This window comes from Oncorhynchus masou, chromosome 1, assembly GCF_036934945.1.
Source record: "Oncorhynchus masou masou isolate Uvic2021 chromosome 1, UVic_Omas_1.1, whole genome shotgun sequence".
NCBI lineage: Eukaryota > Metazoa > Chordata > Actinopteri > Salmoniformes > Salmonidae > Oncorhynchus > Oncorhynchus masou.
The window spans coordinates 41,529,275-41,548,323 of record NC_088212.1 but is presented as its reverse complement, the minus strand read 5'-3'; the positions used below and the strand labels follow the sequence as shown (position 1 = coordinate 41,548,323).

At 43.9% G+C, this 19,049-nt stretch overlaps 1 protein-coding gene across 1 annotated transcript in view; it reads left to right on the top strand.

The window, feature by feature from the left end:
• LOC135544429 (A disintegrin and metalloproteinase with thrombospondin motifs 12-like) overlaps nt 1–17,872 on the top strand; it is a 57,932-nt gene extending 40,060 nt beyond the window's left edge. Inside the window, exons 6-25 of the mRNA XM_064972031.1 lie at nt 68–151; nt 535–659; nt 883–1,032; nt 1,166–1,309; nt 1,770–1,914; nt 1,998–2,090; nt 2,215–2,360; nt 2,499–2,668; nt 2,946–3,079; nt 3,785–3,905; nt 6,565–6,809; nt 6,930–7,071; nt 7,429–7,555; nt 10,266–10,476; nt 11,845–13,062; nt 13,902–14,054; nt 14,741–14,917; nt 15,050–15,196; nt 15,384–15,534; nt 16,742–17,872. Of these exons, the coding sequence (XP_064828103.1) occupies nt 68–151; nt 535–659; nt 883–1,032; nt 1,166–1,309; nt 1,770–1,914; nt 1,998–2,090; nt 2,215–2,360; nt 2,499–2,668; nt 2,946–3,079; nt 3,785–3,905; nt 6,565–6,809; nt 6,930–7,071; nt 7,429–7,555; nt 10,266–10,476; nt 11,845–13,062; nt 13,902–14,054; nt 14,741–14,917; nt 15,050–15,196; nt 15,384–15,534; nt 16,742–16,857 (3,999 nt within the window). The 3' untranslated portion in view covers nt 16,858–17,872. The remainder of the gene's footprint in view (nt 1–67; nt 152–534; nt 660–882; nt 1,033–1,165; nt 1,310–1,769; nt 1,915–1,997; nt 2,091–2,214; nt 2,361–2,498; nt 2,669–2,945; nt 3,080–3,784; nt 3,906–6,564; nt 6,810–6,929; nt 7,072–7,428; nt 7,556–10,265; nt 10,477–11,844; nt 13,063–13,901; nt 14,055–14,740; nt 14,918–15,049; nt 15,197–15,383; nt 15,535–16,741) is intronic.
• The last annotated feature ends 1,177 nt before the right edge of the window (nt 17,873–19,049 follow it).

Here is a 19,049-nt window from a genome sequence, read left to right as displayed (position 1 = left end):
CACAAGACATATACACAGCAACAGTGTCATGTCATGACAGCAGTGTGTGTGTGTCTGTCTGTGTCAGGTGGCAGGGATATTCCATGATGCCAGTATAGGAAATGCCATCCACATCACCTTGGTCCGCCTGATCCTTCTGCAGGGCGAGGAGGTAAAATCAACACTTCACATTAACCCGGACATACGATGAAGACTCTTAATCAACTTTTTCATTGGCAACAAAAAAAAGTTAGGAGCACCAAACAGTAGCCTATAGGAGGGCGGCAGGTAGCCTTGCGGTTAAGAGCTTTGGGCCAGTAACCCAAAAGTTCACTGGTTCAAATCCATGAACTGACTAGAAAAAAATCATGTTTTTATGTGCCCTTAACTTAACCCTAATTGCTCTTGTAAGACGCTCTGGACAACAGTGTCTGCTGAATGACTCAAATGGAAATGCACACTATCAAAAACAACTCCAAGTCTTCAGCTGATGTGTTGTGTTGCCTTTTATCTGTGCCGCTATGATGATGGTGCTGTTCATGTTGTCTACTTTAGAAAGGGCTGAAAATCATCCACCATGCAGACACCTCTCTGGCCAGTTTCTGTGCCTGGCAGAAGAAACTCAACCCACTAAGTGACACACACCCTGCTCACCACGACGTGGCAGTGCTGGTCACCAGGCAAGACTGCCGCCGTACGCACATGAACACCTATACACTACACTGTACAACTGTGGATTGTGTATGACGATGCTAAGGTGTGTGTGTGTGTGTGTGTGTGTGTGTGTGTGTGTGTGTGTGTGTGTGTGTGTGTGTGTGTGTGTGTGTGTGTGTGTGTGTGTGTGTGTGTGTGTGTGTGTGTGTGTGTGTGTGTGTGTGTGTGTGTGTGAATTTCGACCACCAGGAAGGACATCTGTGCAGGGCTCAATGAGCCGTGTGAGACCCTTGGTCTGTCCCATCTGTCAGGGATGTGCCAGCCTCACCGTAGCTGCAACATCAACGAAGACTCAGGACTACCTGTAGCCTTCACCGTTGCACACGAGCTGGGACACAGGTTTGTGGTTGTGTGTGTGTTTATTACCCATTTCTACTTCGATCTAAGTCAAGACTGTCTAAGAATTCTTATCTAAGCCTATTGCTTCGATAGGTCAAATTCAAAAGGACCATCTCGTCTTTGTTTTCCTCAGCTTTGGGATCCACCATGATGGTCAGGGGAATGACTGTGAGCTGGACGGCAGACACCCCTTCATCATGTCCAGACAGCTAATGTACGACACCTCCCCACTTACCTGGTCCTCCTGCTCCAAAGACTACATCACACGCTTCCTAGAGTGAGTCTCTTTCTCGCCCTGTCTGCTGTCTGTCTGTCTGTCTGTCTGTCTCTTTCTCTCCCTGTCTGCTGTCTGTCTGTCTGTCTGTCTGTCTGTCTCTCTCCCTGTCTGCTGTCTGTCTCTCTCTCTCCCTGTCTGCTGTGTCTGTCTGTCTGTCTGTCTGTCTGTCTGTCTGTCTGTCTCTTTCTCTCCCTGTCTGCTGTCTGTCTCTCTCTCTCCCTGTCTGCTGTCTGTCTGTCTGTCTGTCTGTCTGTCTCTCTCTCTCTCTCCCTGTCTGCTGTCTGTCTATCTGTCTCTCTCCCTGTCTGCTGTCTGTCTGTCTCACTCCCTGTCTGCTGTCTGTCTGTCGCTGTATCTTTCTCTCTTCCTCTCTCTCTCTCCTTCTCTTTGTCTCACCCTCTCACCTCTGTGTAGTTTGTTGATGCTAACATGGATGAGGTGATTCTCTCTGATTCCCTAGTCGTGGTTGGGGCTTCTGTCTGGACGACCGTCCCTCAAAGAAGGATCTGACCACCCCACTGGCCCGTCTGGGGGTCCGCTACACCACACAGCACCAGTGTCAACTACAGTACGGCCCCAATGCCACCTACTGCCACGAAATCGACGTGAGTTACACACACACACATACACACCACCACTTCCTAGTCTGGACGGGAACTTACTTAGCCTGGGTTTGTCTTCCTTATAGAATGTGTGCCAGATCCTGTGGTGTTCAGTGAATGGGTCCTGCCGTTCTAAACTGGACTCCCCCATAGATGGCACTAGCTGTGGCCCTGAGAAGGTAGGTTGAGACTGTGTATCTGTGTGTTTGTACGTGTGTGTGTTGTGGGGCACTGTTTCACTGGCAAGTTTGCGATGGTGTTTAGAATGTCCTCTCTTATGTGTGTATGTGTTCTCTCTGTCAGTGGTGTATCTCAGGGGATTGTGTTATCATAGGGAAGCTCCCGGAGACAGTGAATGGGAACTGGGGACAGTGGAGTAGCTGGTCTCACTGTTCCAGGACCTGTGGGGCCGGGGTGCAGTCTGCTCACAGGGAGTGTAACCACCCCAAGTAAGAACTGATCACACATCTGTCTCTCCTTTCCTATCCTCGCTTATTCTCTCCTCCATCTCCTCTTCCCTCTTCTCCTTTTTCCACCTCCCCTCTTTCCATATTTGATTCAAATGTGTGGTCCTTTGTTTCCCTCAGACCAGAGTTTGGTGGGAAGTACTGTACAGGCGAGAGGAGGCGTTACCATATCTGTAACACCAAACCATGCCAAAAGGCCAAACCCACCTTCAGAGAAATGCTGTGTAGTGAATTTGACACAGTGCCCTACCAGAACGAACTCTACGAGTGGGTCCCTGTGGCCAGCCTATGTAAGAGCTAAAATCATCACACACACATACCACAGTAAACACACAAGAGACACACACACACATATATATATATATATATATATATATATATATATATACAGGCCTCATCATTCCAAGAGTTGTGGTTATATGTATCTAGCAGCAGGGGGCAGCATATACGTGCATTTCCAATACTATTCCAAAACTGAAAAGGGAATTAAACTTTTCAATACTTCGACTGATCCACCCCCCCCCCCCTCCCTGGTTCCATCGCTTATCTCTTCCGTGCCTTGCCCAGCGAGCCCATGTGAGCTGCATTGTCGTCCTGTGGATGAGCATTTCTCTGAGAAGATGCTGGATGCTGTGACAGATGGAACTCCCTGCTTCATGAACAACAACTCCAGAAGCCTCTGTGTTAACGGAGTGTGCAAGGTAGTGTGGCTGGGTAAGAGAGAGAGACAGAGGGAAGGGGGGAAAGGGGAGGGTGGAAGAAAGTAGGTATTATGCTGCGTTCATAACCATGTGGGAATGTGGGAATGTGGTAATTACCAGTTGTGAAGTCGTAAATCCAAGTTGGATGCATTCACGTTCTTTGAACTCGTTGAGAAATGCCGATTGGCTAATGGCAAACACGCCTCTTCAACCATAAACTAGAAGTACAGCTATCATGCTTGTAAACAAATGATAGTGTTTAAAACCATATTAATACTATGCTTTTTATAAAGAATGTTTTGTTGTTGCATTTAACTGCTGAGGTCATTTCCTTAGTAGGTGACGTCAGAGGTCAGCGTGTGGGAGAAGTCAGCGCTCAGGGATGATGAGTTTTCCACTAGTATTTACGATTTGGAGGGATTTTTTTTCCCAGTCGTATGCTCATATTTACCAATTTACGAGATGTTATGACCGCAGCATAAGTCCTGTCTCTGCAAGTAGAGAGCATTTGGGCCTGAGATAGATTTAAGATAGGGTCTATGCCTGTTGGAGTTGAGAGGAAATCTGTTCGTTTTTTTCCTTCCGTCTGTGTATCTCTGTGTGTACCTGATCTGATGACCTTGAATCTTTACCTTATCCGTGTGTGTGTGTGTGTGTCTGTGTGTGTGTGCGCACGCATGCATCATTCTTGACCTGTGTGTGTAGGAGGTGGGCTGTGACTATGGTATAGACTCTAACGCTGTAGAGGATCGTTGTGGAGTGTGTCTGGGCGATGGTTCCTCCTGTGAGACTGTCCAGATGACCTTTGATGGGGGGGATAGCTTCGGTGAGTCTCCTATCTCCTTCCTAAATATCTCCCTCAGGTCTCATCTCTCCTCTCATACCCCCAAAACATCTCCCACAACGTCTTCACGCACTGTTCACAGGATTGTCATTGTGTTGTTGCCATGTGGTTGTCATGGCAGCGCTCTGTATGGGAGTATACAGCTGTTCTGCTGTTTTTGGCAGCTACCCTCCGCGTGTGTGTGTGTGTGTGTGTGTGTGTGTGTGTGTGTGTGTGTGTGTGTGTGTGTGTGTGTGTGTGTGTGTGTGTGTGTGTGTGTGTGTGTGTGTGTGTGTGTGTGTGTGTGTGTGTGTGTGTGTGTACAGTTAGTTGTCTTGCTGTCTTTGGCATATTTGACTGTCTGACTCCAGTACAACTGCATTTTTGAGAGAATGACTCACTAGTGACCTCCGTGACCTCACATCCAGAGAGAAAGATAGATTGATAGGTGTTCTCTTCAGAGTAGGACATTATTGTAGCTTACTATACTGTCCTTACCAAGCAAAAAGGCAGTAACTGCTCATATGGTCGAAAAATGAGTTGTTGTCATTTCCGCTACATAAAATACATGCTTAATCATGTGGACTAGTATCCTGCCTCTATTGTATTGTGTTTTGGAGAAAATGGGGGTCATATTAGCAGTAACTGCAAGAAGTTACTGTGAAACCAAGGTAAATGGAGCATTTACTGCCTTTTACCTTGGTATCATATCATTCTATTTTGAAAGTGATACAATTGAACCTATATGACACTAACTAGCTAGCGAACATAGACTACCTGCTAGCGAACAATGCTACCTGCTCCCATAAGAGGAGATCCGCAATTGATACCAATTTCAATCTATTAGCCCTATAATGAATTATATTTCGAGATTTAATCTGATGGTTTCTTTGAATCAGTACCACACACACACCATTTCTAGCCAGCGACTGCCACCTAGCTAGAACTGGCACGGCCCGACAAAAATGTCAAAACCTACCTAGCTAGCATTAGCCCATATGAGGCTATTAGCAGTTTATACTATCTTCAATCTATTATCCTTATAATTAATATAATCCCTATCATTTTATTATGACATTCCATGGGTTATTTGAATGAGTAACGTTGCATCACAGTGCCATCATTACATGAATGCAGGAAAAAAACTGTTTTGCCAAAATGACTTCCACCAATCTCTGTGGCTTTGATGATTATAGTATCTATGCGGATCAAAGTTGCCATGTGAGGGTCCATTAGAATTGTACAACCGTGTCAATATTAGGTTTTATTCCATCCATGCAATTTGTTTTGATTTGTAAATAAAGATGCAAATTTAATAGCCTTTTTGGGAGCAGGTATGAAATGAATAGATTAACTGATTTATGACAGTGAAGATTATGATCATAATGTTTGCAAAAGATAAAATCAACATTGATTCTATCCCATATTATAGAATAACTGAAAAGGATTATGATCATATGTTTGCACACCACCAAATGTCAGTATTAATTATTATCATCCATGACAGAATAGAATCATTCCCTGATTATTTGCTCTATTTATTTTAGTTGATTGTGAGGGCCACATTCCAACAAAGATTCCTGATCTGTCCCCTTCACCTGAAGTCACCGTTTTTATTTCTAATAAATCTCCAAGCAGCTGTTCCTCATATGTCACATTCAGATGTTATTCAAGCCTTGAATATATGGCGACAACTCCACTCAGCACTTTGGAGGGCCCAGTCCCCAATTGACCCCTTAGACCTGGGTTGGGTTGTGGGCCCCCCAGATAGCATATAGAATTGTGTATAATTGCATGAAATTAGCTTTAAAACCACAAAATGTTCTCTCAGCCTCATGGCAAAATGTGAATAATAGTGTTAGATGAGCTATAAAATAGCACATTTTTCTCTCTGCCCATGGCAAAAAAGTGTAGATTTGCAGGACATAAGCTTTCAAACTGCAGGTAGTAGGCAGATCCATTCCAGTGCTGGCCGCATGATTCCTTCATATCTGGTAGGACAAGTCATTCAGGGCTGGGAGAAGGGAGTGATCTTTATTTTTGGAATGCAGACCCAGATCTCAACCTTACCTCCCAGACATCCAGTGTGTGTGTGTGTGTGTGTGTGTGTGTGTCTCCAGTGCCCTTTTACGGACACCCTCCGGCTCAGATGTATGAAACTTCAAAGGGCAGAGCTGAGATCCAAAGTAATGCTTACCCCCCCCCCCTCCTTTACCCTCACAAACAGACACACACCAACACCTCCCCCACACATCCACACACTATTAAAAACCAGAGACCCTAACAGAGCAGTGCCCTCCCACACACACTGTTACAGACGAGAGACAGGGTTACCCCGCCACCCAAGGCACACACACACACACACATGCCACTCTCCCACCCTCAATTAAAGATCACAAAGAGTCTGGATGTCTGGATGTTGGTGTAACCATATAGCTGGCTGCCATGGTGGCCTCTGTAAGCTCTGGCCTCTCCCACGTTGCGACCTGCAACCATGATTCATTCTGTGTTTTAACAGTGTATTTGTCATGCCTCTGCTTGCATTTCATTTCTTTAGCTTTGATACCATTGTAGGTTTAGGGTCCCACAGGGTTTTCAGGCTTTTGTTCCAGCCCAGCACTAACACAACTGATTCGCCTTCTTCTCCTTCCTCCTGTCACAGGCTACGTGGACGTGGGAGTGATCCCAGAGGGGGCACGTGACATTGTGGTCCAGGAAATGGAGGAGGCGGGGAACTTTCTGGCTCTGCGGGGTCAGGGGTCAGAGGAGTATTTCCTGAATGGCGAGTACATCATCCAATGGAATGGAGAGTACAAGGCAGGCGGAACCACCTTCTACTACGAGCGCAGCGGAAACCTGGAGAACCTTACCTCCCCTGGACCCACCAAACAACCAGTCATGATCCAGGTATACCCACCATACACACTATACACATGAAAGGATCCAGTTAGATATTGACCAGCTAGATCAGGATTCAGATATGATACACACAGCCTAACCGTTTAGTGTGTGTTTCATGTTGTCCAGTTGCTGTACCAGGAAAAGAATCCAGGTATAAAGTATGAGTACACCATCAAGAGGAACCGCCAGACAGGAAATGAGGTCATCAAGTCGGAGTACAGGTGGAGGCATGGAGCCTGGACAGACTGCAGCACCACCTGTGGGCTAGGTGAGGGGTTGTCTTTTAAACAACTTATGATATGCTTTTTATTTCTAGTCCCTGTGTTAACTTGTCATATGTTGAGATTTGTGGATGTTGGAATCTGATGGTATGGACTTATTACATTCTAATCAGACAGTTGAGCAGTATTGAGTGTCAGAGCATACAGTGTGATTATTCAGACAGAAACCTTTTGCTATATGCTAAGTGGGATGCTTGGGACGCACCAACCCCATTAAAGTTTACATTTAACAGGTTAGGGTTAGGTAAGGGTAGGGATTAAGGTCAGGGTTTAAGGTAGGGTCATCCCACGGATCCCACAGCATCTACCGAAACCTTTCCCTGCCTGTGTTCTGTGACGTCCAGGTGAGCAGCAGCAGCCTGTCAGGTGTTTTGAGTTGGAGGTGGGCGTGGTCGATGAGGCTTTTTGTGACCAAGAGAGCCGCCCGGAGGACCGACACCGCAAGTGCAAGAACATGGACTGCCCCGCCAGGTTCCTTAGTTTCCCGATTACTATGACGAATACTCTATAACACCTGTCTTATTTCTACTATAGTACTATGTTATTAACACTGTAACTCAGTTACATTGTTAATAACTATGGATAATCTCTCATGGGCAAAAGTAATGTACAACAATCCTTTATGTAGAATATTAAATAACGGTTACTTCTCTGAGAACTTTGAATTAACATGAGGCATTAAACAAGGTCGCCCTCTGTCACCATACCTATTTATTATGAACTGTTAGCTTTAAAAATCAAATGATAACATTAAGGAGCTAAAAATGTATGGATTAGAGACAAAAGTATCAATGTACGCCGATGATTCAAGTGATTCTCTTGAGTCCTCAGTCTTCAACCTTGAAGGGCCTCATTGAGGACCTGGATAATTTCTTCAGTTTCTCTGGACTCAAACCCAACTATGATAAGTGCACTATATTATGGGTTGTAAAATATATAAACTTTTAAATTGCCATGTGGCCTCCCGATGAATTGGGTGGATAGTAAAGTCTATGTACTCGGTGTACATATCCAGGAAAAATTGAACGATCTAGCAACTAGCAAACTTAGCAAAATAGATAGAATTTTGAAACCGTGGAGAGGGAAACACCTATCCACATCCGGGAAGATTCCACTAATTCATTCTCTAGAGATATCGCAGTTTATATATTTATTCATGGCTCTACCAACTCCAGAATAATCTTTTTTCAAATCAGGAAAAAATATTTCACTTTTTTTGGAATGGCAAATCAGACAAAGTTAAACGGACATATTTATGTAACGAACATAAGGGTTTGGAGAGTTAAAACTATTAAATATTAAGGCATTAAACCTCTCTCTTAAAGTCTCCATTGTATCTAAATCCAAACTGGGTTTCAAGCAAGCTACTAATAGAGGCCCATCCTATGTTTAAAAGTATTACAGCAAATAATATGGCAAAATATATATATTAGACAAAAATGTACAAGAAGGGTATAATATTTATGAAGAACATTTTAAACAAGGACAGTAAAATTATGTCATACAAGCAACTAACAACAGTGTATAGATGTGTACGCTCAATACATTATAATCAACTCGTCTGCATAGCTTGCTCTTTGGGGTTTTGGGCTGAGTTTCTGTATAAACACTGTGACATCTGCTGATGTAAAAAGGGCTTTATAAATACATTTGATTGATTGGAAACTGCTCTGCCACAAAATTGGAAGAGACCATTACATAAAGAAGGAATTAAATAATTTGTCTCTCTGACACACATTAAAAATCATAAATGGCTAAAAATGATTAGCTTAAATCACTTAAAGTTAAAAGGTTTAACAGCAATGCTGTATAACATTCAAGTCAGTTGGGAACAGGTCTTTGATGTTCTCATACCTTGGCAACAGGTCTATGAACTGACATATAAATCAACAATTGACACAATTCCATTTGTTTTAATTTACGCTATTATATAAAATACTTGCTACAAAAATAATGTTCAATATATGGGGCATTGAACAGTCAGCCTTGTGCAGACTCTGCAGAGTCAGGTCCAGGCATGGTTGTTATGTCATAATATCAGGGTTCAGATCAACATGCAGACTGTATTGTTACGGGATCCAAAAAACCACGATCCGTCAATGGGAAATATTATTATACTCTTGGGTAAAGTATTAATTTTTAGGGCAATATCGGTAATGTTACAAATAAGGAGGTTCAGTACCCTAATAAGACATCATAGTAAAATGGAGGAATGTATTAAAAATGAAATAACAAAATGACATTATACTGGGAAAGATGGGTTCGTCTGTGAACATTAGAGGGTTGGAGTTAAGATCATAATGGTGGATTGGCCGCTGTGTGTAACGGCGTTCTTCGTTTGTTGAAAGAGAGTCGGACCGAAATGCAGCGTGGTGGTTACTCATGTCTTTAATGAAGAAGATAGCGATACATGAAATAACTTAAATAAATACAAAACAACAAACGGAACGTGAAAACTAATTACAGCCTATCTGGTGAACACTACACAGAGACAGGAACAATCACCCACGAAATACAAAGTGAAACCCAGGCTACCAAAATACGGTTCCCAATCAGAGACAACGAGAATCACCTGACTCTGATTGAGAACCGCCTCAGGCAGCCAAGCCTAAACAACACCCCTACTCAGCCGCAATCCCAATAACTACCAAACCCCAATACGAAATACAACAACATAAACCCATGTCACACCCTGGCCTGACCAACTAATTAACGAAAACACAAAATACTAAGACCAAGGCGTGACACTGTGGGTGAAAATCCAGCACTTGAAGAAATAAGGAATTAGGAATATATGTATAATTATTTAACTACAGGTATCGTAGTTGTGAGCGAAAATAGCTGTAAGTAGCAGTAGAAGTATTGTTGTCCCTTAGTTTACTGCAATCAGGGTAGGGATGGTAGGGTTGGAGGGGAGGATAAATAAAACATTTAAATAAATGTGATTAGAAATTACGCAAACAATTAAACTGATGGAACCCACAATCCATCTGCAATATTAATGCTGATCTCAAATAAATACAGTTAAAAAGCGCTGTAACTCAACAGGTGTTATTAGTGTCTGTTATGACTGTTGGCCCTGTTGTCTTTTTGACAGCTATTCATTTCCGAAGCAAATCAGACCAACGCAAATTTGTTCAGGGCCCTTATCTCACACTCTCTCCCCTCTCCCCCTGTGTAGGTGGTGGGTGGGGGGCTGGCAGCTGTGCTCTGCCACCTGTGGTTCGGGAGGGGTGAGGAATCGCACAGTGCTGTGTGTGCGCACGGTGGCCGGGGAGGAGAGAGTGCTCCACCCTGGGGACTGTAAACAGCTGCTCAAACCCAAACCTGTAGTTCCCTGCAACAGAGACCAGCTCTGTGGACCCGACTGGGCCGCGGGCAACTGGAGCATGGTACTATTCTCTTCTTCTCCTTTCTCTACCATTCTCTGCCACTCTCTCTATCTCTCCTTGTTCAGTTAATAACCTATTTAATCTCTCTCTCCTTGTTCTGTTAATAACCTATTTAGTCTCTCTCTCTCTCTCCTTGTTCTGTTAACCTATTTAATCTCTCTCTCTCTCTCCTTGTTCTGTTAATAACCTATTTAATCTCTCTCTCTCCTTGTTCTGTTAATAACCTATTTAATTTCTCTCTCTCCTTGTTCTGTTAATAACCTATTTAATCTCTCTGTCTCTCCATGTTCTGTTAATAACCTATTTAATCTCTCTCTCTCCCCGTTCTGTTAATAGCCTATTTAATCTTTCTCTCCTTGTTCTGTTAATAACCTATTTAATCTCTCTCTCCTTGTTCTGTTAATAACCTATTTAATCTCTCTCTCTCTCCTTGTTCTGTTAATAACCTATTTAATCTCTCTCTCTCCTTGTTCTGTTAATAACCTATTTAATCTCTCTCTCCCCTTGTTGTTTTAAAAATAACCTATTTAATCTCTCTCTCCTTGTTGTGTTAATAACCTATTTAATCTCTCTCCTTGTTGTGTTAATAACCTATTTAATCTCTCTCTCCTTGTTGTGTTAATAACCTATTTAATCTCTCATTGTTGTGTTAATAACCTATTTAATCTCTCTCTCCTTGTTGTATTAATAACCTATTTATACTCTCTCTCTCCTTGTTCTGTTAATAACCTATTTAATCTCTCTTTCCTTGTTGTGTTAATAACCTATTTAATCTCTCTCTCTCATTGTTGTGTTAATAACCTATTTAATCTCTCTCTCCTTGTTGTGTTAATAACCTATTTAATCTCTCTCTCCTTGTTGTGTTAATAACCTATTTAATCTCTCTCTCTCAGTGTTGTGTTAATAACCTATTTAATCTCTCTCTCCTTGTTGTGTTAATAACCTATTTAATTTCTCTCTCATTGTTGTGTTAATGACCTATTTAATCTCTCTCTCCTTGTTGTGTTAATAACCTATTTAATCTCTCTCTCCTTGTTGTGTTAATAACCTATTTAATCTCTCTCTCATTGTTGTGTTAATAACCTATTTAATTTCTCTCATTGTTGTGTTAATAACCTATTTAATCTCTCTCTCCTTGTTGTGTTAATAACCTATTTAATCTCTCTCTCTCATTGTTGTGTTAATAACCTATTTAATCTCTCTCTCCTTGTTGTGTTAATAACCTATTTAATCTCTCTCTCTCTCCTTGTTGTGTTAATAAACTATTTAATCCCGCTCTTTCTCCTTGTTGTGTTAATAACCTATTTAATCCCTCTCTCTCTCTCCTTATTGTGTTAATAACCTATTTAATCTCTCTCTCTCTCTCAGTGCCCAGTGACATGTGGTGGTAGTGTGCGCACCCGGAAGGTCACCTGCTTGACCGTACCCCCAAAAAAGTGTGACATCAAAACCATGCCTCGCTCCAAGTCGCTGTGTGCCCTGCAGAGCTGCCCAGGCGCAGGCCTCCAATGGCGCCCGGGACCACCCCCTAAATACCGCCGTTTCTACCTGCCCAAGAGACACCCAACCAGGCAGCCAGTTACACACACCTGGGGCCCCAAAAGCACCAGCAACGCTACACCCGGGACCAGCACTGTTACAGTGACTGAGAGAACTGCAACCCCCATCACCACCTCTACCACCAAGCCCCTCCCACGGTCCTCCACAGCCACTGATATCATTGACGTCGATGACCATGTGGTGAAGAATGGGCGTGTGGAGGACAAGGACGGGGCATTTATTACGACCAGTCCTACTGACACGGAGAACAGGGAGAGGGACATGAGAGAGAAAGAAGAGGAGGATGAGAAAAAGGAGGAGGGGAGTGCAGCTGATTTTGTGTTTCCAGATGTAGGGGTTACGTACACCCCGGGGTATGACTATGTAGTGAAGGATGTGACTGCAGAAGAGGAGGGGCTTACAGATCTGGACATTTTTACCACAGAATTCTCTCTCAGGACCCCCATCCAATCACCGCCCACCGTGACCACCGCCAGGTTACACCCTACATCCACACCACACATACCACACACAAGAGTCCCAACAACATCACGTACAACCCAACACACCACCACTACCTCCCCCTCAACCCCACAAACCAGTACTGCGCACTGGGCTATGAACACGAGCCACTACACCCTCACTCCCCCCAACACCAACCCTTTCACCAAACGGACAACCAGGGTGCCCCACACCACCCCTATACCCCGGGCACACACAGCGGAGATGAGGAGTACACTTATAGCACCTTACCACACTACACAAGGACTGTATCCCAATACAGAAGGCATCCCATACTTTAGCAGTCCAACCCCAGAGGCCCCCAGCCCCACTGTGAGGATCATTAAACGGAAGAAGCCCATTGAGACCCTCAAGAGTGGCAGCGCTGCTCCCCGTTCTAAAAAGCCAGGTCCACGTTCAAAGGGCAAAGGTCAGGAGCAGAGACCAGGAAGTCCCGTAGTGACCTTCGCCAGTGATTATGGCTACCTAAACGGCCAAGAGCCAATCAGCATGGAGGTGTTCTGGTTGGTGGGTAATTGGAGCGAGGTGAGTACAGACGAAAATAACTCTCTGTGTTTATGAGCTTGTTGATGACCCTATAGGCCAGGGTTGGGCAACTTTGATGGGGATGGGGGTCACAAAAAAATCTGAACTCATCATGAGGGGCCGCAGTTGCTGGTGGATCTGCGTACCCGTGACCATACCATAGTTAATTTCGTGCAAATTTACACATTTTGCCATGGGCTGTAGAGAAAATGTTTGCAGTTTTAAAGCAAGTTTGCTGCAATTCTACACATTTTTACATGCGGCGGAAAGAAGATTTTGCAATTGTATAACAAATTTCATGCAATTCTAAACATTTTGCTATAGGTTGCCATTTTAAATATGATATCTGAGTGAAACTCGCTAATAAAATCAATGGGGGACCCCCGGACAGTAATTCGACCATGATAACAAGTTTAGATAGCTGGCCACTAAACTAACTTAGCAATCTATAAACTATTTAGTTGACATGGGCTAATTGACTGACTGTCAGTGACTGGCAATAATAAGAGAAAAACTGCTGACATGTTTCTAAATGGCACCTTACGTATTCTACTATTCTAACTCACAACAGTAAGTTGAGACACCGACTGAGTTGCTACATTTGTTTTATTTGTATAATTGATTTATTTCTGGGGGTGTGGGAATTGACACGAAGGCCTTCAAAAGGTGGGGTGGACCGCCAGTTGCCCATCCCTGCTATAATCATACAATGCATTTTGGTTATTAGAATCACTGATGTAACAATCAACACCCTTGTAGTGAACAATCCCAAGGCAGAAATATTTCTATGCTGTACTACATACTTTCCGTCTTCCTCTCTCACCTGTTGTCTGGGCCAGTGCTCAACGTCGTGTGGCCTGGGGGCAGTGTGGAGGCCAGTGCTGTGTAGCTCCCAGCAGGAATCGGACTGTGCCAACCTGAAGAGACCAGAACCAGCTCGCACCTGCCACCTGCGCCCCTGTGCCACCTGGCTGAGTGGCGACTGGAGCAAGGTCAGTAGCCTGGATACACTGTACCTGGCTGTCTCTGCTTTCTATAGCTCATCTAATAATAATATGCCATTCAGCAGATGCTTTTATCCAAAGCGGCTTAGTCATGTGTGCATACATTTTACATATGGCTGGTCCCGGGGTGTTTTACCCACAATCCTGTGGGTAACTTTTCTACAAGTTTCTACAACTTGCCTGTGTTAAACTATGCAAGACAGCAACACGTCAGCTAAAGCAGAAGCAAGTGTATTAGTGACATTATTGAATAGCCCTATGAAATGTGTATTAGTGACATTATTGAATAGCCATATGAAATGTGTATTAGTGACATTATTGAATAGCCATATGAAATGTGTATTAGTGACATTATTGAATAGCCCTATGAAATGTGTATTAGTGACATTATTGAATAGCCATATGAAATGTGTATTAGTGACATTATTGAATAGCCATATGAAATGTGTATTAGTGACATTATTGAATAGCCATATGAAATGTGTATTAGTGACATTATTGAATAGCCGTATGAAATGCGATGTCCTTTACATGCCGAGGCGAGGACCACTCTAAAATAAAAACCTACAAATCACATAATAAGAAGAACAGATAAGGTATTATACTGACTCTCTCCCTCTCTCTCTCTCTCTCTCTCTCTCTCTCCCTCTCCCTCTCTCTCTCTCTCTCTGTAGTGTCCGAAGGGGTGTGAGGTGGCGGGGAGGAGGCAGCGTGAGGTGCAGTGTGTGGACGAGCAGAAGGGGCGTCCACTGAGACCGTTCCACTGCCAAGTCCTGTCCTCCAGGCCGCCCAGCACCCTGTCCTGTCGTCTCCAACCCTGCCAGCCCTGGAGAACCTCCCCCTGGGGACAGGTACATATACACACACAGACACACATATATTGACACATGCTGACTGGCTTTGGTCCATATGCTATTTTCTAGTATTAATAAGAATAAATGAGTTTGAATATGATTGTAGATATGAACTCCTTTCATCGCCAGTGCTCACGTAGCTGTAGTGGTGGATTGAGGGAGCGGCTGGTATACTGCCCTGAGCCGCAGCGCTGTAGCGCCACCCAGAGGCCAAACGACACAGAGACCTGCAACCTGCAGCCCTGCAGCTACTGGGACCCACAGGACTGGGAGGAGGTAAAGGTTCCCGGGGAACATATTTACTTACAGTTCATGACTTGCAGCATATTTATTTCCCTACAGTATGTGCAGACTCTGTGACTGTTGCATGTTCAGAGTGTGCATTGCATGGTGCAATTTGTCAGTGGGGACTAGTGTGTCTGTGTGTGTTAGTAATGTTGGTGGTCTTCTGTGTGTGTGTCAGTGCTCTGTGAGTTGTGGTGAGGGGTTGCAGCATCGTGTGGTGCGGTGTGTTGTTGAGGACTCCGACTCTGTGGAGAACAGTCTGTGTGAGCCGAGCAGCAGCCCTGACACACTCAGGAAATGTCACATGCAGGAGTGTCAGACTAACACCGGTAAGACAAACACCCATCCCTCCCTGTTGGCTATTTAGCAAGGACATTTCACCATAAGATAAAGAAATACCCGTAATTTCCGGACTATAAGCCACTACTTTATTCCCAAGCTTTGAACCTCGCGGTTTATACAATGACGCGGCTAATTTATGGATTTTCCCCGCTTTCACAAGATTCATATCGCCAAAAAACTGAGCACAAACTTCCCATCATTCTGATTACGGTAGTAATTTTGTCACCCTCATCATGGCAAAGACACGGAGAAATGCATATGATGCAGCTTTCAAGTTGAAGGCGATCGATCTGGCTGTTGGAAAAGGAAATAGAGCTGCTGCATGGCAGCTTGGCCTTAATGAGTCGATGATAAGACGTTGGAAACAGCAGCGTGAGGAACTGACTCAGTGCAAAAAGACAACAGAAGCTTTCAGAGGGAAGAAAAGCAGATGGCCCAAAGTATTTGTAGCCACTCGACATCAGTGTAAATCGTGCATTTAAGGTGGCGCTCCTTGTTCAGTGGGAGGCTTGGATGACAAGTGGGGAGAAATCCTTCACTAAAACGGGCCGCAGGCGAAGAGCATCTTATGGTCAAGTCTGCCAGTGGGTCCTGACAGCATGGAGCATTGTAAAAAAATCCACTATCATCAACGGGTTTCGAAAGGCTGGACTGCTGCGTGTTGAAGGGGCAGCATAAGCTCAGCGGGGTATTTGCCTCCGGATGAACGTGACGAGAACGACAATGAAAACGATCCAACATCGGATGAAGCAATTCTGAGCCTATTCAACTCCGACACCGAAGGAGATGACTTCAGTGGTTTCAGTGCACAGGAGGAGGAAGATAGTGACCAATGACTTTCTTGGTAGGCTACTGTTTTAATTTTTGTTACAAGCCGTGTTTTGTTAAAGCCTATTCATTTTTGTTACAAGCAGTGTTTCGTTTAAAGGCTGTGTAAAGTTCATTTGTTTCAATGTACCGGTAGGCACCTGCGGCTTATAGACATGTGTGGCTTATTTATGTACAAAATACATATTTTTTAATAATTCAGTGGGTGCGGTTTATATTCAGGTGCGCTTAATAGTCCAGCAATTACGGTAGTTCCTACTGAAGCTATATTTGTTTGAGATGTATGCTGTTGATCGACGTACCGTATATTGCAGTTGAACTAAGCCAGTGGTCTGTCCTGTCCTCTCCTGCGATGTGATTGTGTAGGTCCGCTGTGTAGGAAGAACAGCATGTCGTCTCGGTTCTGTGACAAGCTGAAGCTGCTGGGCCGATGCTCCCTCAGGTCCATCCAGAAACAGTGCTGTATCACCTGTAGAGGGTAACTCTGATACGCATTACCTGCCTTATGGACCTCAAACGCATACATGCAGGGCATCCACACTGCGATCCTATTGGTGGATCTCATCTCTAGTGCAATCAGCTGGCAACAGCCTTTTCTTCTTCCTCATCATCGTCATAACATCCGCAGACCGTTACCTATATGGGGTGGGAATTTGAGAAGCAAAAGTACTGTATATTGCTGCTGTATGCAGTTGGTCTGAGCCTTGCACCTTCCAAGCTCATACTGTGTAACCCAGGGTATCGGGCCTCCAACAGCCTCGAAAGACTTAGTTATGTGAACTTCTCACCCATGTCCCACCTGCTTTCCAATACGGTCGAATGTCAGTCAGAATGTCAAGCTGTGTAAAAGCCTGTTTGGCGTGCATTTTGTTTTCTATTCCATGTTCCCCCACTAATACAGAAATGATGGTGACAGCCAGTAACACCCCCTTTCAGCTGGTATTTGCCTGGTATTTACACATAAATTATGTGGTGACAATGGGTATTTTCTGGCGCTTACTTTAATGGTGCTGGATTTAATGAATCCCCCAAAACATGAATTATTAATGATACGGTAACTATTATGTAATGAACATTTTACTATGACACTTCTAAGAAAATACTTGGTAAATAGTAGACTGTACAATAAAGATTAATGTTTTTAATTGTAGTGTTTTTTGTTGTTGTGTTATTGTGTCTTTATTGCTCTTGTTCTCAGAGCTCTCGGGGGTACTGTGGCTCTGGACAGTTGTTTCCCCTAAGCACAGATCTGGGAGCCAGCTTTCGCACCTCAAATCCTAACTTTAGCATGAAGGGGAAATTATACACCTGACCAGGGTTAACTTCCTCCTACTCTGGTGCTGTGTGTCTATTCTGTGGTGCTCCTCCCCTTTATTAGGCTGCCCAATGAGAACGAGGCGTTGCAGGTCATCCCTCTCAGGCCTCAGTTAAGATGGCCACCGTGTTGATATGATAGTGTACAGATGCTATCGTCTTCCTAAAAAGCCTTCAGCAATAAATGCAATGATGAAAGAAGCATGTGGCGTGACTCATTTTTGCTTTGAATGTCCGATTGTGTCATCGCTTTCCACTGTTATTCCCCTGCAGTACATCCTCAGTAGGTGTTAGTTCAGATGACAACGCAGCCTTTAACGTGAGTGTAGTGGGAAATGTTTGTTTTTTTGTAGGAGGAAATGAAGAGAAGCAAGACATGGTGGTAATATCCTCAAACGGTCGGGAATTAACACTCTTACCAGCTACTCTTCTCAACCAAAACTGGCCTCATACTTGGTAACGTAAGCAGATACTTTATATGACATGGCTCCTCCCCTCTTCTGTTTCACTGAGGTGTTTTGTGGCGCGGCACATTGTCTAGTATAATTTACTGCAATGACTTTGCATGCTAAAAAGGAGTGGTTAAAGAGGCAAATCAGAAGTTGCCACGTCAGTCTTTGAACTTCCACATTCACGATATGTACCCCTTGATTCTTGAAGAATATAACTTGTAAATGCCCCGGGAGCTCAGTTCAACTGTCGCACCCCATCAGAACCCAAAATATGTTTGTTTTTTTACTCCAATGTTTGTCAACAAAAGTAAATGTAAACAAGCACTGTATATGTCAGGATTTGGCCAGGGTTGTTCCGGGTTTTGGTCACTAGATGCCCCCATTGTGCTTTTTGACCTTGTGTTTTTTCCCTTGTTCCCCATTATTATTTGCACCTGTGCCTCGTTTTCCCCTGATTGTATTTAAACCCTTAGTTTCCCTCAGTTCTGTGCTCTGTGTTTGTATGTTAGCACCCAGCCCTAGTGTTCTGTGTATTCTTGTCGATTCCGGTGGATGCTCTTGTGGAATTCTGTTTTTGTTTTTGAGTATCTCTTGAGGCTTTTTTGTGCTATTCCTACCACCTTTTGGATTTGCCATTTTTGTATTGAAGGACTTCTCCTTTTTACTTTATTAAATACACCGTCTTAAGTACTGCTGTGTCTGCCTCATCTTCTGGGTTCTGCTGACTATTCGTGGCTCAGTTGGTTAAGTGACTGTTTCTCACTCCGGAGACCCAGGTTCGTAACCGGGTCCTGACAGTATAGCCTCAAAACATGCTATGTCTACGAATCTGAGAGTGGTCACATTTCTCAAGACCCATCCCTTTTTACTGGCACAGGGACGGAGAGGACGCGTTGTTATAGCTTCTA